The 25,018-nt window shown below is 35.0% G+C and overlaps 1 protein-coding gene and 1 pseudogene across 2 annotated transcripts; both read right to left on the reverse strand.

The window, feature by feature from the left end:
- Nucleotides 1-2,006: 2,006 nt before the first annotated feature.
- Nucleotides 2,007-4,426, reverse strand: LOC145640813 (disease resistance protein RGA2-like; annotated as a pseudogene).
- LOC145640815 (uncharacterized) lies at nt 4,241-9,536 on the reverse strand. Of its 2 annotated transcripts, none has more exons than XM_081692052.1 (3): nt 7,695-9,536; nt 6,466-6,590; nt 4,241-4,377 (listed from the first exon to the last, which is right to left on the reverse strand). In XM_081692052.1, exon 1 carries the CDS (start codon nt 9,391-9,393, stop codon nt 7,984-7,986), a length of 1,410 nt encoding a protein of 469 aa, XP_081548178.1. In that variant the 5' UTR covers nt 9,394-9,536; the 3' UTR covers nt 4,241-4,377; nt 6,466-6,590; nt 7,695-7,983. The 2 variants fall into 2 exon arrangements, with proteins under 2 accessions (XP_081548178.1, XP_081548177.1); XM_081692051.1 differs by having other exon boundaries at nt 4,259-4,390.
- Between the last annotated feature and the right edge of the window lie 15,482 nt (nt 9,537-25,018).

Below are 25,018 nucleotides of genomic sequence, written 5' to 3' on the forward strand. Positions count from 1 at the left end.
AACGACACTTGAGAGGGATAGACTTAACAGAGCGAAACCTCTTAGAGAATAAACAATCAAGGAGAGCCACATCAAAACCACCGTTATGATCTCGCACCAATCCATCCAGACGATCAACTCGAGCAGGAGAAGAAATTGTTGTTGTTGTCGTTGTAATAAGAGTTTAAAAGAATGAAATTTAGCTTTATATCATTAGCAATATCCTTAGACATAAATTAAGAGCTGAACTGAACTGAACTGCACTAAGTTTCAACGGAAGAGAACAGGCCCTAAGTATATAGTTTTCAGTTGCTTTTCATAATAAACTTGTGCCTAGTATTTGATTGTCTTTTCATAATAAACTTGTGCCTAGTATTTGATTGTTTTTCTACAACGAAGATAATCTAGCTGCGCGCTTTGTGTTTTATTCAAATTATGAAAGTCTTTATAAACTCACTCGTATTGCAGGCATCAGAATGTCTTTATAATCTCACTCGTATTGCAGGCATCAGATTTTTTTAAAAAAAAAATACTACTCGTATCTGACAAGAGCTTTACATGAATTGAACACAAGTATAAGAGTAGTAAATTTCACTTTTGGGTAAAAATAATAAACAAAACAAGATTCACTAATAAACATGTCAAAGCCTGAAAGGACCTACAGACCTGGCAATCCATCACTGAAGTTTGAGAATTGAGCATCAGTGTGTTGCTAAAGGATTGCATATGATCAAAGCTTATGTGAAAACTTGCCTTATTGAAACCAATGAAACTGAATTCTGTAGTGGTGCAGAATATCATCAATCTTTCTTCATTGCTGGAATAAAAATGTATCTACTAACTACTATGTGTAGAAACAATAGGAAAATCCAAAGTTTGCAAAAAACTGAGAGGCTAATTTCTCAAGGAGATAGATATTATTTTTGTGACAAACAAAGTACAGTATGTGATAGGTATTATCAAAGCAGAGACTGAGTTGACAAATTCAACTGACAGTACTTTCTGTAAAACTATTCACTGATGGATATGGAGGAAAGGTGCTGAATGTTGGGCCAATCCTCCCCATTTGGATTTCGACATCTTCTTGATAGATGCTTTGAACAACGCTTTATTTCAAGTCTATGAAGAGAGGTGAGCTTTTGCATTACACTGGGAAGTGATTTGAGATTATAACAACCACTGAGGCTCAGGGATTGAAGAGATGATAGACAACTTATCCATTCTGGTACGGCATTCAAAGTCATACAACCATCAATTTTCAGATGTCGGAGGCTGGTCAAGTACTACAATCCCTTGGGTAAAATTTCCACTCGAACTGTCTCAATTAATTCCAGTGAATGGAGAGTCTGAGCAAGGGGTCTCCAAGGCAAACCATCATTATCCTCTGTAGAGGAGAAGACCATTGGGGTGACATGAATTGATAGAGACTCCAAACCAGTGAGATACTCCAAACCGTCCGAAAGACTCCTAAGTTTGAAGCAACAAGAAATCGCAAGTTTTCGCAGAGAAGAACATCTCTTAAATAGCTCTCCTACCTCTGATAAACACTCCAGCTCCAAAGCATGTCTAATGCACATGCTAGTAAGACATTCCACAGGAATTGTATTAAAATAAAGCATGTCATCAAAAGCTACATGCCTCAATTTCAAGAGTGAAGTTCCAGTATCTGACATTGTAGAATTTGACAAGGAAGAAACAAACCCTACATCTTCCTGACCCATTCTTATACGCGGAAATTTATTCAAACTTATCAAACAAAGTTGTTCCAAGATTGTACAGAGAGGAAATGATGTCAAGTTACGGCAATTATCAATGACCAATACAGAAAGAAGTGGAAATGATGGTTTCAAGCTCTTGCTGCTATCAATGACATGGTCAGCAATTAACTCCTCTCTCCACCATCTTTTCAACTTTGGTAAATCCCTGATTTCTAGAAATTTGAGGGAACAGAAGAAGGTCAGTTCTGCTGCATTACCATTAGTGCTGCTCATATCCTCTATGAACTCCAAATTACGCAGGCCAATAAGTTACAGAGATTTTAAAAGATGCAAATTGCTCAGTGATGGGAGAATCTGCAAATTATGGATAAATTCTAAATTGATCTTGACTATATTTGGAAAAAATGTTGTCCACTGTCTTCCCCAAAATGGAATGTTCATACCCTGAAACCCCGACAATTTTAGGCTCTTGAGATTAGGATGTGGCTGCAGGTTTTTCAGCACAGATTCATGATAATTAGCAACAGGTCCATAATCTTCTTCTGGTAAATGACATTCCTCAAAAGTTATTGATACCCCTTTGAAATGTTCCATGCTTTTCAAATATCCCACTTCACTATCATTCTCCTTGACATCTGAGCCACTTGCATAAATGGAGATATCAATGTTACCTTTTAAATTCTCGAGAGCCTTAAGATCTTCCAGCTGGCCAACACATTGCTTTCCATATATATCTTCATTCCCCACTACAAACTTAGAAAGTGCATGAAGACAAGTCAACTTATTCAAGCCTGGAGGCATATGCAACAATAAACTGCAGCCAAATATAAGCAAGTATCTAAGATTAACTAGTTTGTTGAAGGTTTTTTGGCCAACTGCAGAACCAAAAGCAATTACTTAAATCTAAAGTTTGATAACTTCGTAACTGAATCAGGAAGTGCCTTGAGATTTCTATTGCCAGATAGATCAAGATATCTTAAATGCACCAGTTTACCAATTGAATCCGGCAAATATTTGATACCCAAGTCATGCAAATCCAATATCCTCAGACACCTCCAACTTGCTAATAATGTACTCACCTGTAATTGGTTATAGCCATCCCTAAGATATGATCGGATTTTAAGTTTAGAGAAACTCTTAGTACATGTGTTTCCAGCATGAAATATATGCCGTGTTGTATCTGCCAAGTTGCTTGTGATGGAGTTCACTAAACATATTTCCTTTCCTGCTACATCTTGAGCAACATCAAGCATCAAGTCATGGATTTTAAATGATTTGACGTCACCATATTCGTTCTTTATTACATCATGGAAGAAACATCTTCTCAACAAAATAGAAAAGTATTCCTCGCCAGCATTTTCTACGCTTTGTCCCTCATCAAAGGGCACAATGTACTGTTGTGCCATCCAAAGGCTTATCAACTTTCTTTTGCATATGACAAAGTTCTTGGGAAACAATGCACAATACCTAAAGCAAGTTTTCAATGGTGATTCAAGATTATGGTAACTTAGATTTAAAACTGACATAACCTCATTTTCACCTTTTCTAATCTTGGCTAGACCACTCTTTTGAAATGAGCGCCACTTGCTGGTGTCTTGACCAAATAGAAGACTTCCGACCACCTTTATAGCCAGAGGAGCATTGTGACACTTTTCAATAATCTTCTCCCCAATCTCGACTAATTCAGAAGGGCAAATTAGGTTGTGCTCCATGCCAAATGCTTTCATCTCAAACAATCGCCAAGAATCCTCTTTGGACAAGCCTTTCAACTCATAAGTACTGTGCTCACTTCCTATAATATTTGCTGTCATTTTTGAGCGTGTAGTCACAACAACCCTACTTCCCCTTCCACCTAGCATTAAGAACTTTCTCAAATCAAGCCACTTGAAGCGATCTTCACTCCACACATCATCAAGAACAAGCAAGTATTTCTTACCCCCTAGCTGCTCTTGTAGTTCACTTTGCAATGGATCCATTCCAAAGCCATCCTGCTTCTGGTACATAGCTGATTCTGATATCTTAGCAAGAATTGATTACACATCAAATTGTTCGCCATTTTGATCGGAAACACAAACCCATTGCCTCAAGGGAAACTCATGTTTAACCCTTTCGCCATGATACACTTCTGTTTTCCCCAATCCTCCAACTCCCACTATAGTGACAAAACCAACATCATCCTTAAAATCAGAATCCAACATGGGCATCGAAGCCTTCAGGTCATCCTCCCTCCCAATAACATCATTCGCACAAACATAAGAACAACTTTCCACTCTTCTCACAACTGGTTGGTGGGAGTTGACAGCTAAGCCAAATTTTCTATGATTATCAGCAAAAGCACCCAATTTTTTCTTGATTTTCTTAACCCGTCGAGACATTGCGTAAGCCACACTAAATTGGTTATTAGAAGAAAAGAAGCTACGCACCTCTTCAAGGAATTTACTTCCATCATTTTGCTGCTTTTGCTCAGCAAATGTAAGGATCTCATCAAATAAACCATCAGCATCATAAACAACCTCATTCAGCTTCTCAATCCAGTATTGCTCTTCGTTGGTAAACACTTGCTTGGCATCCGCATCAAGGAGCACTTTTGTGATGGTGGAAACCATTTTTTTGAGCTCTTCCAATTCAGATATATGACCCCAAATGGAGAAAATCTCCTTGAGGATTGAACATTCCAGTGCTGCAAATAAAGTCTGAGTAACAGTGAGTATAGCTCCAACATCAGCCATTTGCGCACCAAGTTCTAAAGATGAACAGGTGGTGGATTCAGAGGAAAAAAGCTGTGATTTTAGGGAAGATGAAATACTTAAAACTGTGGATATCTGTGACTTTGGTTGCTAATTAGAATGATAGGAATGGTAACCTGAAGGAGTGAAGGGTCAACCCTAAACAGTCAAAAAATAATACGTAGTATATACTTCCTCCGTTTCTATTTAATTGACGCGTTTGATTTAGGCACATATATTAAGGAGAGGAGAGAGAGTGAGAGAGCATGAAAAAGCAAGTGGGGTAGTTTGTAAATGCAAGGTAAGAAATTTACCCCAAAAGAAAACGTGTCAACTAAAAAAAAACTTCCTAAAAAGGAATATGTGTCAACTAAAAAGAAACGGAGGTAGTAATAAGCTTCATTACCTAACCATGTTACTTAGTTTTATCTTTAATATTAATTAATTCATGACATCAAAGGTAGGGCACCCCCATAGACTTTAACAAATAAAAAAATATTCACCATAAGCATGTGTTGAATCTGCCACTACATGGTCTACTAAAAGAAAATTTCAACTTTAACTCTAATTGAGACCAACCCACACATATACACATAATATTATTAAGAATAAACGGGCGTGATTATGGGACGGCTTAAAATAGTTATGTATTACTATATACTTCCTCCACACCGTTTGACTTTTACACTATTCACACAACACGCTTTGACTCGCTTTTGTGGTTTATAGATACGTTAAAACATATTCACGTGGGATCTTATTTGAATCGTTTCAATGTATATTTTATTAAATCCACTTTTATAATTTTACAATGTGATATTAATCGTTAAAAACATGCGTTAAAACATAATAGAAGGGAAGACTACACTATTTTACATTAGCTGGCAACTATTGTAAGTATGGAAAGTGATGAACTAGGTTCAAAAAGTCCAAAAAAGGTCGTAGTAAGATTAGGTCCAACCAATGTATTTTTGTATCAGATATCATCAATGTGTGGCATCTATGTCCGCGGGTATCTACTCATTTACATCAGATAAAGTCAAAAAGGAAAAGGTTTTCTGTAAAATTTTGGAATGAAAATCATGAAAAGCTAGCAAATCTATACCTTTAAACAATTAACGAGACCCCATTAACAAAATTTAGACCCACCACTAGTTGACAATGTGGTACAATATTTAAAGACTAAATATGCGCTTATGTTCAACTTGGTCACAAAGGAGCACTAATTTCTCCATGGTAGAAGCCTACAAGTCAATACATCCCAAAATTGATAAGGAAAAACAGCTAAATTTAATCAACCCTACAGGATATGGTTCCCGCGCCTCCACTTAACTTATGTAGCTGATCTTCTTGAGGGTATCAGATCTTATCTGAATATATTGGGGTTCAATGTTGGGATTGAAGCTCTTATATAATGCTTAACCACTGTAATAATGATGCAGTCACAGATCAACAAAATAAATTGACCTAAAATTTTCTTTAGGACAGGCTATGTAGACTGTAAAGACAATAAAAGGAATAACGGGGGAAAAGAAAATATAAGAAAAGGCAGCCAGTAAAATGAAGGTACAAATGAAACATACTCCAGTTGAGCACTAAAGCCCGACCAAGATTTATTTGGTTCAAATTTTAAAATTGCATTAATTAACCATAAGAGGAAAAGTAAGGGCCTGTTTACTTCACCTTATGTTTTATCTGAGCTAAACTTATTTTTTCTGTTATCTGGACTTATTTTCTGATCTAATTGTCTGATTTGACTCAACTTTAACCTTATTATATGTACGCTAATTTATAGGGGGAAAAAAAAAATCAAGGGGATCTTGTTAGATTCGTAATAATGTGTACTTTGTTAATATGTAATTTTCATAATTTTTCATGACAAAGTTAAAGATATTTAGCGTTAGGAAACAGCACAAAAAACGATCTAATCTGATATGAACTTAATTTTTCTGATTTGATCTAAACTTTTTTTTTTGTCTGATTTGAAGTGAAAATTCGGTGAACTAAATATGCCATAACTCTTTCAGGAACAATACACTTACATTGAGGACAAAGGTGATGCTTGAAATTTTAGAGATTGATGGATTTGATCACCCCAACAAAAAAAAACACGTAATATATGCAAAGCTGAACTTCAATGAACTCAGGATTACCATGATAATATCACCTGAAATAACAAAAGCAGGCTTTCCAATTAGCACTTGTAAATGGTTATTACTTCAAAGGATTAAGAAAGAGACCCCTACATAATGCTGTAAAATCCAAAATGCATATAAACGATGCGATGCTTATCAAAGGTAAACGTGAAAAAAGTATGACTATTGAACCTTCACCTTAAACTCTCACACCAGGCAAATTATTATTCACACCTGACACCAAGGAACACTCTTGTTAATTACATTGTGGAAACAATTTAAGAGGAAATAATAGTGCTATTACCAAGTGCACCTAAACAATGCTGCTCAATCAAGGATTTATAATGTTCATTTATAGAAACAAAGTATAAACATATCAAGGGTAAGCAGTTCTTAAAGATCAATAAAATGCAACTTCCCTTTCCCCATCACTTGCCTAAAAATAGATAAAATATTCATAACTCACAAAATATACAAATTTCTGGGAAGTATGGAGAAGAGAACTATGGTGAATTGATTAATAAATAATAACATTAGGTAGTACTTACAAAATAGAGAAAGTTGCTTATCTATATCACCCTAGGTATATAGACTTTACACATTAGTCCAATAATTTCTGCATCCAAAATAAGTCTCTGTGAGTTCACACTACTTTTTTTTTATAGTCTTAAATTATTTCTTAGCTTTTTCTCTCCAACCATCTTTTTTCTTCACCAACCCATACTTTCTCTTCAATTTGCTCACTGTATCCGTAATTCTTAATTTTTGTACCAAAATAAAGTGTGCAAGATATGAAAATAAAACTTCCCAACATCTTTTGAAAAGGCTTACGATCGAGCACTAAGGCAAAAGGCGACTTAGAAGTCAGATAGACCGGACAAACATTCACTGAATAGTCTTCATGATTTCATGACAGAATGCATGAATACTTTCGAAGTAACAGACTTCACTTTTGGAACAAAATACTTGCAATCAGAACAATTGAAAATATATATAAATGACAAGAAGCAAGCATTAGCATACCCATGCAAAGCAGATTAAAAGAAAGATATTTTTAAAGCTTATATATAATATAATACCACATTCTTTGGCATATAGATATGTTTAGAAAAGAAAATGATAAGAAATCAAGTTACCTCAGAAAATTCTCAAACTTTTGGTTTCAGTTAATATCAGGGCCTATAACAAGTTAAAGACATTACTTCTTTTTGTTCATCCCTTGAACTCAGTTCACATGCTCAAAATATCACTTGTTACACATAGGAGTATAGGACATAGCTTACATATAGCATTCTGCTTTCCAAACTTCCCAATAGAAACCAAGAAATGCAACCATTAACAGCATGGCAAAAATCTACTGGAGTGTTCTCAATCAAATCATAGCACCTTAAAATCAGAATCCCACAACAAGAATTGATCATTACTTCACATTTTCCTGATAGAATCCACAAATGTTCCTGAAATAACAGACTTCAGCTTTCTCAGAAACGCATTTTCAGAACTATAAGTGACAGATGTCTTTGAGGCTATAAGAACAAAATTCTCTCCGTTCCCACAATCTATTTCATGCAAATCCACAAACACTTCTTGCAATTCATGTATCAGCATATCATAGAATGACCCATTTGGAGGAATTACATTCATAACTAGAACTCCATGCTCAGAAAGAGACGTTTTGGCCGCTAAAAGTACATCTTTTTGCAAAAACTCCAATGCAGGGGCACTGATACCAATTTTAGAATCACTAGAATCCAGATCAACCATGATAACAAGAAATTTAGGGCCAAATAACTCAAAATAATTCTCACTATATTCCTCTCCTACGCTATTGGCAACCAAAGGACTTGATCCATTATCACAGTCAAACAATGCTACCTTCTTTAATATTTCGATCCCGTCTCCTAAACAAAGCTGAATACCATTACCACATTGTAGCCCAAAATATTGCTTTGCGATCCTCAAAACCACTTCATCCATCTCAATACCAACAACCTCAAATCCTAATTGCAATGATAGGAAACTAAGCAATGCCCCACCTCCAACACCAATGCAAAGCCCTTTTGGCCTAACCTTAGATTCAATACACTCCTGTAAATACCCACTGATCAAGGACAGACCGGCCACCATCGGTGCCAAGTAAGGATGCACCAACACCCCTAAATCCGGACAAAACTCCGCCTCTTCAATACATAAAGAATTCAATCCAGTATCATCAACTCCATTATTTGGCACAACACTGATTTCAGTCTGTATCAAATTGGGCATTCTCTTAAACCTCAACCTTCTCCTAAATTCCCTCCTAGAACCCTCAATTTCGACATCTTCAACCAGAATTTCCCCAACACAAGACCCAGTGCACCTCTCTAATACAACACTACTAATTACACTATCCTCATAACTCAAAAAGGGTACTTCAACATTTCCCAATTGAGCAATTTCCTTTGGTAATAAAGCCATCAACAAAGGGTATAAACTTCTCTCCAATTTCTCCCTATAAATTGGGCAATTTTCAATTGATCTTTTATACAAATTACCAACATTAATATCACCATTAGAAGCATTACCAATTAAAATTAACCTGGAGATTCCAGGAGAAGCCAATAAAAGCCGGAGATGCCCAGATTCAGTGGCGAAAATCCAATCATTTTCACGGTGTTTTGGGACTAACATAGCTGCAATTTGGGGGGGATTAATGGGTTGTAAAGGTGAATCAAGAACAGAAATTTGAAGGTTTTTGGTCTGAAAATAGTCAATTGGGCAAGAAAGAGAGTGAACGGGAAGAGTAAATGAAATATAGCGAGATTGGGTTAGAGAATCGAATGTACCTGGTTCCATGATTATGACAAAATAAGGCGAATCCCAGAACTTAATACGGATTAACGCAAATTTTGATGAAGAACAAACGAACAATTGCAATGACTCAATGAGAGATGCTACCGCAATTTCTATGAAGCACCATTTCTCACACTACTCCTGGGTCTAAAACGTCATTACGTATGCTCCTTACACTACCAAGTAGACGTTGTTTAATTCACCTTATTTTAAAAAATTAAATTTAAATTAGATTAGAAAAAATAAGTTCACATCATATCAAATCAGATTAAATAAGTTTACATTGTTACGAATCTAAAAAAAAACGAATCTAACAAGGCTTCACTTAATATATTTTTTTCCTTATAAATTATCATACACATAAGGTTAAAGTTTGGTCAAATAAGACCATCAAATCAGATCAGTTCAGATAAGCAAACATAAGGTGAACTAAATAAGCACATCAGGTTTGGACAACGAAGAACCATACCTACGTTGAATAAAAAAAAAAAGTTTCACTTAGGGTGCTTATGAGATGAGACAACTCGTGAGCTACTCGACTTCGACTCGGTCAAAACTCGACTCGAATGAGGTCGACTCGAACTCGAGATTGACTCGAAATGTTAATGAGTCGAGTTGCTCATTACTCGAAAGCTCGTAAGAAGCTCGAAATCCTTCATATAATATAATATTTACAAAAAATGAAAATCTTTTGATAAATTTTTTTTATTTTAGATAATTAATTAATAAATAAACATTATTTATGTACTCTTATCATCATATACTACCTCCGGTCCACATTTGTTGCAACTTTTTCCATTTTGGGTTGGTCCACATTAGTTGCAACTTTCCCAAATGTTTCCTAATTTAGTAAATTTTTATTGGTAAAATTACAATTTTACCCTTTATTTTTTAACCAAACTTATTAAACAACTAACCTAATCTATGTACACTTACTAACTGATTAATTAGGTTAATCTCTCCCACCAAAAAAAAAAACCCAATTGTTTAAATTCTTCATCATCCCAACCAACTCAATTGAATGCTCCTACATTCAATTGATCTGATAAATATGGTTGAGTACATTTATTCTGGAGAATTCTCCAGAATAAATACCCCCCCTAAACCCTAGTTCTTCTTTTTCTCACTCCTCACTATTCGCCGAATTTGATCTCCTCTCTCTCTCTAGATCGTAGTCTGTGTGTCTCTCTCATCTCCATCTCTATTTTCTCCCTTCTTCGTTCTTTGTTGTTTTTGTTGAGTCCCACTATGTCTTCATCGAATGACAAAGATCTGGATCTTCTTTTCCATGAGACCCTTGAAACCAGTGGAACTAAGCGGCGATCTGGCCGTGTGACGTACAAGCCCCAACGAGGAACGGGTAACATGAACCCGTTCGTCGTGCTTCAGTTATTGCTAGGAGGAAGATCCAAGGGGCTAAATTGGCTGAATATGTGAGCGATGAGGAGGAGAAGGTTGTCCCTGTGTCTACGACTATACAGGAACCTGGCTGTGGTGGTGCCTGAGGTGGCGGCTGAAGTTGTTGAGGCCGAGGTTTCCGCCGCTGGATCTGCTATTGGTGAGTCTAACCAAGTAGAGGTGGAGGTGTCTGAGGTGGCTAAGCCACCTAAGTCCTAGGAAGAAGGTGAAGGGCCTTCCACCGGTGCTAAGCGGATCAGATCTGGTCCACCTGAAGGGATGACGAGGGAGGAGGTGATCGAGGCGTACCTGCAGATCTACTACCCTCAATTCAACCCTCCTCCGAACTAATTCAGCAGCGTATACTCTATAAACCCTAAATTTTTTCCTTAATCTGTTGTTTGTTTGTTCTGTAATCTTGTTGAATGTGTTGTTGGTATATTGTTTCATCTGTGTTTTGGTATACACCCTAATTTTGTTGTTTGTTGTGTTTTGTGGTATAAACCCTAAGTTTATTGTGTCCTCTGTATTGTTGGTATAAACCCTAATTTTATGCGTATGGATATGGTTGTTGTTGTGAATGTAATGTTGGTTGTTGGTGGGATATGATGACTCTTTGTTGGTGAGAATTTATGCGTGCTTGTATGTTGTATGTTTTTGGTTATGTGTTTAGTGTATGGATCTATGTTAGTTGTTGTTGGTAATTGGTGATAATAAGTTTTGGTAGTATCCCTGATGCATAATACTCAGGCCATCAGTTGAAAGTCCCCTGTTTGTTAATGTAGGCATGTTGAAGTTCGTTGGTGTTCTTATGCATTTGAGTCCCTTACTTGCAATGAGTCCCCCCTATTTTGGTGTGAAGTGCATGTTTTATTTCCATATGATGATGGGACTCACCTGATAGCTACTTGGGTGGTCTGGATGCTCTTGATACCTCTTTTAGAGGTTTGATGTTGAGGTACCAACACTCACTAAAGCTTTGACTGAATACACACCCATTCTGATGGAAATACTAGTTCATGATATAATTGTAATTGTTGTGCTATTACATGTTTGGTTAGACAAAAGGTGTAGCCTAGACTAATTACATGACTGCCCAAAACATATGTCAATTCATATTTACCAAAATGACACATAACCTAGACATAAACTCACTCAAAAAGTTGTTTGAATATTAAAAGGTTTTGTGTGGCAGTCATATCTTGAGTCCTTCTTCCATTTGCATTCTTGTGTTTATGTGCTTCAGTCTGCATCCACTTCCATGTGTCCATGATCATCTACTATATATGTGACTGAGTCTAAAAATTGAACAACTTCACCAATCAGATTCCTATAAACTTGTAATAATTGTGGTAGTAGACCTTGACTGTCCAAACTTCTCTTCTTCATGTGAGGGGGAGAGAAGTTGTTCCCACCTTGCTTCTCTAGTATCTTTATCAAGCATGATTGTAGTGTAATCCATGTGTACTTGTTCAAAACTGGATCAAACTCTTCAAAAGCTCTTGCAACTTCTTGTATAAGCTCATCTAGATTCCTTGGGAATGATTAGTATTGTAGTGATTGTATGACACTAAACAAACCCAAATCAAGAACATTTGTTTCTGGTGATTGAGCTGGTTGAAAAATGAATTGAATGTTGAATCCATGTGCATTACATGCTGCCTGAAATTCTTCATCTCTTGGAACTTGGTGAGGTCTTGCATTATCCCATTGGATGATGATGTCCTTAGGTAGTTGTTCTGGCCACTTCTCATAGATTGTTGGAATGACATGTGTGAGTAGCATATCCCTGATGCATTCTTTAGTGACACTTTGAAGTGCCTTAGTCTCTAGAGTCCCTGCATCTCTGTTTTTGCTTCTTTTTTTTTTTTTTTTTTTTTGCCATTTCATACTTTACAAAAGGAAATAGCCCATATTTTCCATCATGTACCATGTTGTTGTGCTCATCAAATAAGGGCTTCCCGATCATTCCCATGAACATTACTTTGATCTTGAATCTCCTTGATTGTTGTGCCCTGTATGGATCATCCTCTGTGGGTAGCAAATAAAATGTTCTTGTCTCTGGATTAATGTAGAACCATTTTTCATCCAAATGTATCCATTGCTGCATGTCTCTGAATTTTGGGTCCCCTTGTGCTGGAATTGGATCAATGTGACTTAGTAACCATTTAAGTCTTGATATTTTATGCTTCTCTGTTAGAGCTGGATGATTTGTGCTGGTGTGTGTCCTGAGCCTCCCTTGTTGCCTTAGTCTGTGCAGTGATGTTTTGGGAATTTTAAGGGTTGCAGCATATCCTCTTTCAGTACCTCTCTTGTACAGTGGAACTGAAGTTAGAAATTCATCTGTGTACACTTTTGGTTTGGGTCCTTTCCTACCCGATTTTTTGTTTTCAACAACAACTGCAATACCTTGTGCTAGAGATTGCTTGATTATTTTGAAATATCTTGTTGTTGTGGATTTTTGCACTGAATGTTTTCTAGCCAAATTGGCTAAGAAACCTCTTGGCAGTGAGTCCCCCTCCATGTGCAACATTATCTCATCAACAAGAGTTCTTTTTTGTTCCACAGTCAATTCCTTGTTTACTCTGTTTTCTGGTTGTGCCTCATCATTGTTTGCATCATCATCTTCTTCATACCCATCACCATTGGCTTGCTGTTCTTGGTATTCTTCAGCATCTGAATCATACCACCATGGATATTCTTCTTGGAAGAATTCACCTTCTATGAACTCATCATCCAATGCATGCTGAGATTGAATGTACTCATCCATAAGTTCATCTATGAACTCTGCCATGAGTCCCTTTCTGTTTTTTATTCAAATTGGCTTTTTGGTGATGAAGTGGTGGCTGTTTTTTGTTTTTTTTGACGGTCTTCAACGGAGCCTATTCCTGTAATTACAAATGCTGCATCTACTAACACAGCTGTAGGAATTAGGTTAATGCTAATCTTGGTTTAGAATGATGTAATTTGGTAGGGCTTCCTGTATTTTGAACTAACAATACTTAATTTCTGGTGATGTAAGCTAACTACTCTATTAACCCCCCCCCCCCCCAACCCCTCCCCAATTCCCCTAAAACTGATCTTTTGATATGGGGTTTTGAAAAGGATGCCCTCCTTTTATATGGGCCATTTTATTGGATGATGAATGAAAAATTTGAAATTTGGGGTAACTTCACTTCATTTTGAATTTCGGTGAAAAATTGGGAGGGAAAAAAGGTGGGAAACAAATTTGCCAAATGTTGTTAAGCTGGCAGGAAAATTGGGTGGGAAATACTCACTAAAAACCAAAAAGTGGAAGTGGTCCTCTAAAGTCAAATAAAGGGACCACATGTATTCCCTCCATATTTCTCCCCTAATTACTTTACCTTACTTTTTCTAATCAACCCCTTAAAAGTTTTGCCTCGGCCTCCGCAACTACCCCAAAGTTGCAACAAATGTGGACCGGAGGTAGTATATACTTCTCAAATGACAAAATTACAGAGAATGAAGAGATGTTATAGTAAATAGAGAGTTTTACTAAAGACGGATCAAATTGCAAGCTACTTGAGATCGACTCAATTCGGTAAAATTTGGTCAAAACTCGACTCAATAAAGCTCGACTTGATATGTTAACGAGTCGAGCTACCCCAAACTCGAACTCGGCTCGCATCATAAGCACCCCTAGCACTTTCACTAAGTGTCGGAAAAACATCATTTGCTATTTTTATATAGTTATTTTAAGTTTAAAATAGTAATTGTGATATCAATAGGTTATATGTTTTTTCAATATTGTTTTCAAGGTGTCATTTTGTTTGTTTCGGTAGTAATACTATATTTATCTAAGACCAAGGGCTTGTTTAGTTCACCTTATTTTTGCTTATCTGATTTGGTCTGAAATTATCTAATCTGGTCTAATCTGATTGTCCGATTTGACCAAACTTTAACCCTAACTATACCTTAACCTAAAAAAAAAAATTATTACCAAATTAAAGATATTTAGCGATAAAAACTGCAAATAAAATGTTGATTTGAGCAATAGCTTGCCGCATTGAACGGAAGCTTAGACCCCCTTCATCCTTTGGCCGAGCAACTTTATCCCATCCAACTAAGTGAATTTTGCGCTTCTCATCAGTGCTACCCATATAAATTACGGGTTTTCCTATCTACTGCATCTCACATAGACTGTAATACCCCGTATTTTCATACGTAATTTCTAATTAATTAATTAGGAATTATTTTATAAAAAGGGTATTTTAGTAAATTTATTATTTGGAGCCAAAAATAATATTTGAATTTTGGCGCCAAAAGTATTTTGAAAACTAATCATTATTTTGGATAAGATTTATTATCCATTTATCTTATTTTAAAAACCAGATTATTTACATATTTCGGATATTTTAATTAAAGCAAAATAATATTTTATTAATTAATTATTATGGCCGAAAATTCCCGATAATGAGCTAGGGATTTTGGATTTTCCATGTATGGAAAATCTGATTTTTCTTGGTTATTTATTGGTAAATAATTGGTATTAATTATTTATTCTATATTATTTATACAATTATTTTATTCCTTAAAAACCGAGCAAAATCTCCCTAAATAATGCTAGAGGAATCTGAAAATATGAGTTATGGGAAGCTCAAGATTTTTGGCCCTCTCTAATTATTTTGGGGGAATTTATTTTGGTAAAATTGTATTTTTAATTATCTCCCAAAATCTCTTATTTTCCTTAATTATATTTCTCCATCTTTTTAACATTTGATCATCAAATTCTTTTGCCTTTTATTCTTCTTAATTATTCCCCAAGTAATTCCAAATTCCTTATTATTTTTCATGACAAACATACCTTCCATATTTAATTATACACAATCACCTTAATATCAAAACCTTCCTTAATTCGTTTACTCACTTCTCCAAGTAATCACTTAAACCCTACTTACCATAATTCTTCCTACATTTTCCTACCATAATTTATGCTTACACTAGCCTATAAATACCCCTTCAATTCATGATCAAACCCTCACACAAATTCTCATAATTCTCTCTTATTTCTCTCTCAAATTATTTTCTTTACTCCTCAGCTCCTTGCGCACCACCACCTCCACCGTGCACCACCACCACTCCGGACGCCACCTGCCGCCGCCCTCCACCTTCCGGCACCACATGCTAGCGTCGGCAGCCTTGCTACCACCTCCTCCCTTCTCTTCTCCTTGGTTTCTTATCTTTTCTTCTTCTTTTCTCTTATTCAATTAATTATAATTATTATGGGGGATTTATAAAAATTGTTATCAGTAGTTTTAATTTTATAAAATCAAATTTTTAATAATGTTTATGATTAACTAATTTAAAAGGTTCATGTACATATAGTTGGGAGGTTTTTAATTTAATTATTGTGAGTATTTGTTAACCTTATATTAATTAAGGTTATATTTATTTGTAGGGTGTGTTTGATCAAGATCCTTGAGGTTCTTTTGTTTGATTTTGCTAAGCGAGGATCAAGGTACATTAGGCGGTTAGATACCTTGAAAATGATTGGTTGAATGAGCATGTTTGAATGATTTTGTGATGATTGAATTAAATTGAATTGAATTATGATTTATGAAATAAAAGCATGTTTAAATCAATTGGTTTTAATAAATAAATTGGAGTATTGATTTTATACCATGTTTTAATTAAATTAAGGTTAATTTTTAAATTACCACCCAAAAATGTAACCAATTTCGAACTAACCACCCATTTAATTTTTTATTTTAAATTACCACTCCTTAAATTAAATAAATGCTCAGATTACCACCCATTTCAAAAATCTGGTGGATTTTCCGTCTGTAGGCCCCGCCTAACAATTATTTTGACCCTTTTAACTGATTTTTTCCCCTATTTTTCTCTTTAAAAACGCTCTCTAAACTTTAATTCATATTTCCTTCACCAAATTCTACCAAATTTCAAAGAGAAAATGTGAATTGAAGTTAGGAGAACGTTTTTAAAGAGAAAAATGGAGGGGACACTAGTAGAAAAATACAAATAGGCAACCCCCTAATGGCACCGGTTCAGGCCAAACCGGTGCCAAAACCCGGCCTAAAAATGAGCAGGTTTTTAAACAAAGAGAAATGGCACCGGTTCAGATCAAACCGGTGCCAAAAATAAAAAGGGCACCGGTTTGAACCGGTGCCTAACCGAACCGGTTTTTAATTATTAAAAAAAAACCGCCCATTTTAAATAACCCCAAACCCTAAATGAGACTATTCTCTCTCCTCTCCTCTCCTCTCCTCTTTCTCTCCTCCGCCTCTTTCTCTCTCCTCTCCTCCTCTTTCCTTCTTGCTCACCAATTCACCATCGATCTCCTTCATTTCGTTATCTTTCTGAAACTCCTTCTCCTTTCTATCACTCGAAGACCAAAAAGAAATCGAAGACAACAACAAATCGAAGACCAAAAACCGCGCATTTTAATCGATATCTTGGTTTTTTTTTTACCATTTCAATCTATTTCTGGGTTTTGTTTTTCGATTTCAATTTTGATTGTGTTGTTTTCGATTTTGATGTTTTTCGATTTCAATTTCAATTTCGATTTTGATTTTATTTTTCAAGTTGCATGCGGTTTTGGGGTTTTATTTTCGTGATTTTTAGGTTTTTTTTTCGATTTTCAAGTAATTTCGATTTCTGGGTTTCTTTTTTCGATTTTGTTTTTTTTTTCTATTTCTGGGTTTTGTTTTTCGATTTCAATTTTGATTGTGTTGTTTTCGATTTTGATTTTGTATTTCGATTTCAATTTCAATTTCGATTTTGATTTTGTTTTTCAAGTTGCATGCGGTTTTGGGGTTTTATTTTCATGATTTTTAGGTTTTTTCGATTTTCATTTTTTTTCAATCTCTGGGTTTATTTTATTTTTGTTTTCAAGTTTGTTTTAATCAAATTTTTAATCAATTTCGATTTTGATTTTTTTTTCGATTACAATTTTTTTTTGTTTTCTGGGTTTTTGTTCGATTTTAATTTTTTTTCGATTTCTAATTTTTTTTCTGGGTTTATTCGAATGTTGTTATATTTATTTTTTGCGTTTTTTTAATTGAATTTAATTTTATTTATTTTCTGGGTTTTTTTAAATCGAATTTAATTTTATTTATTTTGTGGGTTTAATTCTTTTTTAACTGTTCTGGGTTTTTTTTTTTTCTTTTCAACTGATTTTCTTTTTTATTTTTCTATTTTCTGGAAATTTTTTTTGGAATTTTTTTCGCAACTTAATTAAACCAATTTAATCGATTTAATTTGGTTGTTTTAATTGGTGCAGGTACATGAATTTAAATCTTAAATTGAAGAATCAAGATGCAAGTATATTGATTTAGATGTTGTATTTTTTTTATTGTGAAGTTGTAAATTTTTATTTTGATTTATATTGTAATTTTTTTTATTTATGTTGTAATTTTTTTATTTTGATTTATATGTTGTAATTTTTTTTATTAATCTATACTGGAATTTTTTTTTTGATTATATATATATTGAACAGATTTGATTATATTGATTGTGATGTTCTATTTATATTTTTTATTCTCATTTAATTATAGTTTATTTAATTTTTAAGTTAAAAAAAAAATTAATTTTTTTTTGCACTTTTGGCACCGGTTAAGTTTTGGCACCGGTTTGAACCGGTGCCTTTTTAAACCCCTTTTTGGCACCCCCCCACTTTGGCACTGGTTCAAACCGGTGCCTTAGGCCGGGTTTGAACCGGTGCCAAAGTCATTTTTTCACGTAGTGGGAAAATCAGTCAAAAGGGTCAAAATAAGCGTTAGGTGGGGCCCACAGACGGAAAATCCATCGAATTTTTGAAATGGGTGGTAATCTGAGCATTTATTTAATTTAAGGGGTGGTAATTTAAAATAAAAAATTAAACGGGAGGTTAGTTCGAAAATGGATACATTTTTGGGTGTTAATTTAAAAAATTTCCTTAAATTAATTATTATTCATGTTTCAAAAGGTTTGATATTGAAAGCATGTTGAATTTAAATAAAAGAGTTTGAACTATTATTTTAAAGGTTGGAATTATTGGATTTAAAAGAGGATTTATCAATCATTGAATTATTATTATTATTATTAATGCTTTACAAGCATGTTGATAATCCCACTATGCGGATTTGGTTTATTGATAAGGCCTTAGACTTTGTATGACCAAGTCTTTCCTCAAGAATAGCCTTGTAACATAAGGAGACTAACTTGGGGGGTGTGCACACTTGGGAGAGGAATTGGTTTTAAAGTAATTGGAATTGGTTTTATTGAATATTAATATTAGTTATTGAAATTAGTTTTGGAATTATGCATGTGTTGGAATTATTGGTTTAATTATTGGGATGGATAAAATTGATTTCAAAAGCATGTTTTCTAATAAATTGTGTTCAATTATCTTACACTTATCGTACTTAGCCTATTTTGCTAACCCGTACTCTTATTTTGTTTTGGTTCGCCTTGTTTATTGTAATGGTAAGCAGTGTTGACTAATTTCAGGTGGAGTCAATAATTGAGCATTTGGAGTCCTGGGAATGGTTTCACCTAGATTAGGAAATGTTGGTCTTTGTACGTATTTATTTTTGAGTACTCATGACATTGGTTACTATTTTAGTCTAATATTAAATAAATAAGAGTATTGAAGTTTCCGCTGCAAAGTATTGGTTTATTTAGTAAGTTTGAGTAGCCTTGCATAATCACGCGGCGGTAATACGCCTAAGTCTATCTCTACGGTATAATTATATACGTATTATACTAGTAATTCCGTAGAGGGAGATTTTTGGGGTGTTACATAGACCTCGAGATCCTGGTTGATTGCATAGCGTAGTAGGGGATTGAACTTTCAAGGTAACATGTCCAGCCATTAAAAGGGTTTTCTCCTGCCAACCTCCCAACTTCTTGTCAATCTTCTCTATTAGAAACTGATATTGAGTATTGGTCATTGTACCATTAATTATAAGAATTCCAAGATAGTTCCCAAAATCACCAGTTTTCTCCATCCCTAAGGCACCACACACCGCATCTTGATCCACTTCACTCGTGTTTGGAGAGAAATGAATTCGAGACTTCTCTATACTCACCTTGCTGCTAGAAGCTTCACAAAACTTATCACATCCTTGCAGTTCAAAGTGGGCAGACATTAATTGTTGATCCATTGTCTACAAGGGTCATTGGCACATTCATTCTTTTGCAGATCACTGTAAGATTCAAGGCTTTATTGTTTTTGTCACCTTCCGGAGGTAAATCTTTGTCAGAAAAGGTGATCAAGGTGATTGAACTTGGAAGGTCACTTGTGAGAAAATTGGCTAGTCCCTCTAGAGTAGTCTATGAACCTATTCCTACTTTAGTTAGAGCATCCATCACCGCAAGCCTATGCTCATGAAATGTGGCTAGTAATTTCCACACATTCATCTCAATTTTAGTCCTCTTAAGTTGCTTGACAACGTCATTGTCTTGTATGAGTGGTATTGGAATTTGTTGAGTGGTAAGAATAGGTGTGGCCGGAGGTTGCAATCTTTCGGACTTCGTGAGGACATCGATAGAAGAATCTTCCTCATCCCAAAAGTAGTTGAGCAAAAGGATTGTGGTGAGTGGAGGTTTTTCCATGTCTTTAAGGTAGACATCTTCATCGTCGATGTCCTAAACTTCATTGATAGTAACGTCCTTTTTCGGAGTGTCCCCGTGGTGTTGGAACAAGTTTTCCAACTATCTATGAATCCTTGGACAAGATCCTTGAATTTGAAATGGTTTTCTATTGTATGCCCTCCAAATTGATGGTACTAGCAGTAGAGCCTTTCCAGTGACATGCTAGGATTTGTTATTAATCATGTTTAGGATAAAGCTTTAATCTTTCTAGTGACATGTTAGGATTTGTTATTAATCATGTTATTATCATGCCTAAGATCTTGCTATTATTAATATTATGCTTTTATGAAAAATATTTTTTTGACGAAACTTTGATGAAAAATATTATTATGATGATGATGATTTGTTGTGTCAATATAATTATTATCATGTTACTTGATATATATTATTGTGATTGCTTGATCACGCCTTTTCTGCAGGTTTAAAGGGAATTTGTACTTGAAATCATGCATAATAAAGATAATTAAGAATTTAATTTAGGCTAATATTACTTTAATTCGAGTGATAGCTAATAATTGACTTATTTGTGCATTAATAATCAACCAACATAGATTAAACAGGTTTAAGACTAACCTAATGATTGTATGTTGATCGGAAAGCGCACATGAATATGAGAAGAATAAAGTAGAGGCCTATTTTTAGGGGGGTTAATCTCTTTTAGGTTGGATTCGTACCTACATCCCCGAATATCCGGTCATGGTTCCGGACCACTATAGAGTTAGCGATCTTTGTGATCGTGAAGGGGTGTAACCTCCACCCTGTGAACGGTTTACAAGTTCCTAAAACTTGTTGGTGAATCTTTTGCTCTAGCTTCCTTCCCTTAGGAAGTCACCATGCTTAAGTGCATGATCACAGTGGGGCTCAAAGTTGGATGTTTGAATTATTCCCTACACCATGGAACTTGTAGTCATTAGATATTTGAATACGGCTATCTTTGATACACTTAATGGTATCGACCGACACTTGCCTACTAGGATCGTTGACTTGCGTAGTAAGCCCCTTAAGTGTTTTAGTGATTCCATTAACAATTTGCTTGAGTTGGTCAACTTCTTCTTGAGTGGCCATTTTCTTAGCCTTCCTTCTCTAACAGATCGGTTTATCAAAGAGTAGTACTTGAGCAAAGGTGTTTAATTAGACACCCTTCTTTCCTTGACCAAGTATTGTAATATTAAACCATTGACTCTTTTAATGACTTGACTCACATTGACTTTAATTTTTGTAGGTTTGAGAAAAAACAAAAAAAATGGGTGCATATTTTGGGCATCAAGTATTGGGATCAAGTTATGGTTAAAACAACATGGTTTATGTTGGGAGAATAATATCCGACTTACCCCCCTAAAATAATGACAGAAAAAAGCGCACACAAGACTCTTAAACATGGTCATGGTGACATATATACAAAGTGTGTGTATTTGACTAGTGAGTGAAAGTGACATGCTTGAAACTCGTGTAAAGACCATGGGACTATGTGACTAGACTTGAATAACAACCAAATTATGACCTTAATTATTAATTAATTAACAAATTAGACTCGGCGTGAAGACCTAAGCAGAAAACCGAACCATCGCGGGGTGATAGAACTGTAGCGTCGCGTCAATCCCATCGCCACGCGATATTTCTATTGCTAGGTGATTAACATTGGCGCTTCGCATCACAAATCAAAACCTCCGCATCAAAACTGAAACGTTGGTTTTAACTCGTTTTTGGTGTTCTGTTCGAAAGGGTAAGCCTACAGTCGTGCTAAGTCAAATATATGTAGACTTTATTAATCTAATTAAATTAATTAATTAAGCAAAGTCTTTTAGTCATTATTCAGTTTATTTAGACTTATTTACATACACAAGTCAAAACAAACGGTTAGTTTAATCACATATAAGCCATGCACAAGCAAGAGATACACAAGTAGTCGAGTAGTCACAATATGATGCAATGAGTTTGCAATCTAATCATGACTCTAGTTCTCTAAAGTTCAAGGATTATGGTAGTCAAAGAGGGTCCATGGTCATGAGTCCAGATGCATCGCGCGGAAGACTTACCTTTGGAAGGGTTGGTGCGTATGGATAGGACCCCGCAAGTTAAACTTGCTTCCATGGTTTGGTGAATTAAAAAACTCGGATGTACCCTTCGTTGCTACAGAGCGTTCGATTGGGTAGATGGAGCTTGAATACCCAGAGGGTTATAGCCATATGTAGAACACATATAATGGGTTTTAGAAAATAAGGCAAAACTCAATCAGGAAGTAGAATCGGCCAAATAGTACTAGAATCGGTGAAAGCAAGAAGGCAGATTTCTGGCTCGGTATTGGAAGAACTCAGAGCGAGAAAACAGGGTCCATCGCAGAGCGATGGATACTGTTGTCTCGCGACAGTTCCTACATGCCTCAGCAGCTTTCCGTGCTCTCAGAATTATCCAATTTGTAGTAGTATTCTTTCGATTCTAGTTGTGAAAGATATTTCCCCATTTTCCTACATGTAAAAACCTTATTTTTTGACGCATTACGGATGGTCTTTCCAATGCGGACCTTTTTATGTTTATGCCACAATGTTAATTAAAATTACGCACATGAATATTTAGAACATTTTGAGTCTCATCCACTCATTCTAAATCAATTGCCAAATAAATTTTAGGAACTAAAATAGAAATCCTCCCCAATGGAGTCGCTAAAAACTGTAGGGAATATTTCAAATACCCAACTTTGAGCCCCCCATACGATCATGTATTTAAGCATGGTGGCGTCTAAAGGGAAAGAAGCTATAACAAAAGAGTCGCCAACAAGTTTTAGGATCTTGTAAACCGTTCACGATGTGAAGGTTACACCCAATTCACGATCACAAAGATTGCTAACTCTATAGTCATTACAAAAAAAAAAAAATAATATAGCATCAACTAAAATTTGTTGCTATTCACCAAAAATCCGTTGCCAACTCTATTTAGCAACGGGTTGGAAACAAAAATTTGTTGTTGCTAAAAGGCTTGTTGCCATGGGATTTTGGAAACTAGTTGCAAAGCAATTTTGTTGCAATATTGCATCAATTTAAATATAGTTTCCATGATTGTTGCTGTTTTTGGTGCATTCGTTGCCAACTTTGGCAACAGATTACCATTGGTTGTTGCTAAAATTAGCAACAAATTATTAATGTTAGTTCCTAAAATAGCAACAAATTATTAATGTTGGTTCCTAAAAATAGCAACAAATTATTAAAGTTGGTTCATAAAAATAGCTACAAATCATTAATATTTGTTGCTATCAACACTACGAGACAAAAACCCAATCCCTATTAGCAATTCGGTTCAACCTGATCTCGGCCTTTACCAATCTGAAATCAACTCGGCTCGACTTTGCATGTAAGGCTCTTTGAATCCCCAGTCTCAAGAATCGCATTTGGTAGTAGTCGAACTTGCGACCTCAAAGTCAGATGGTGAATCTCTTACCAACTATACCAAGTACTATTTGTTTACTTCTATGCATATAATTATAATAAGTGAACAAAATATTAGAGACGAAATTGAAAAATTTGTCTCCAAATTAGGGACAAAATAAAAAATCCGTCTCTAAATTAGAGACGGATTACGAAATTGAAATCCGTCTCTATTTGATGTCATTTTAGCAACAAATAATTTTATACATTATAGCAAAAAGTTTCTTACATATAAATTAACAACAATATGTAACACAACTCGTTTCCAATGACAACAAACAAAATAATGCGTTATCAATTAGCAACAATAATTTAGAAGACTTGTTTCTAATGGAAACAATTTAAAAATTCATTGTATTTGTTTGTTTCTAAATCAATACAAATAAAATATTTGTTGTCATAGTTTGTTACTATTTGGCAACAAGAGAAAAATATGATGCCGTCTAGTAACAACTAGTAAAACAATTTGTTTTAAAAAGCAACAAATCAAAAATATGTAGCCATTGTTTATTAAAAACTAAATCATAAAATGTCGCTTTTAATTAGGCAATGAAAAAATTTAGATTCGTTGCTATTTAGCAACATTTAAAAAATCTGTTGCCAAACTTAGTTGCTAAAAAGCTTTTATTTTTGTAGTGAGTGGTCTGAAACCATGCATGGATATTCGGGGATGATGGTACAAATCCAACCTAAAAAAAATTGAACTCGTCCTAAAATAAGCCTCTACTTTATTCTTCTCATATTCATGTGCGCTTTCCGATCAGCATGCAATCATGAGATTAGCCCTAAACCTGTTTAATCTATGTTGGTTATTATTAATGCACAAATAAATCTATTATTGGCGATCATTTGAATTAAAATCATATTAGCCTAAACCAAATTATTAATTATCGTATTAGGCGTGATTTTAAGTACAAATTCTCCTTAAACCTGCAGAAAATGCGTGATCAAGCAATAACAATAATAATAAGCAACATAACATCAATTGACACATTAAATCATCATCATAATACTAATATTCTCATCAAAACATAATAATATTAGCAAGATTCTATGCATGATACTAACATGATTAATAACAAATCCTAGCATGTCACTAAACAAAAAAGATTAAAGCTTTAACCCTAACATGATACTAGAAAAAGGAGGCACCCTAAGCATGATACTAGAAAGCATTAAAGATAACATGATACTAG

Source organism: Chenopodium album, chromosome 7 (assembly GCF_948465745.1).
Source record: "Chenopodium album chromosome 7, dcCheAlbu1.1, whole genome shotgun sequence".
NCBI classification, from domain to species: domain Eukaryota; kingdom Viridiplantae; phylum Streptophyta; class Magnoliopsida; order Caryophyllales; family Amaranthaceae; genus Chenopodium; species Chenopodium album.

What these genes read in the sequence shown, in the direction of transcription:
- LOC145640815 (XM_081692052.1), bottom strand. Translation starts at nt 9,393, where the DNA reads ATGGAACCAGGTACATTCGATTCTCTAACCCAATCTCGCTATATTTCA.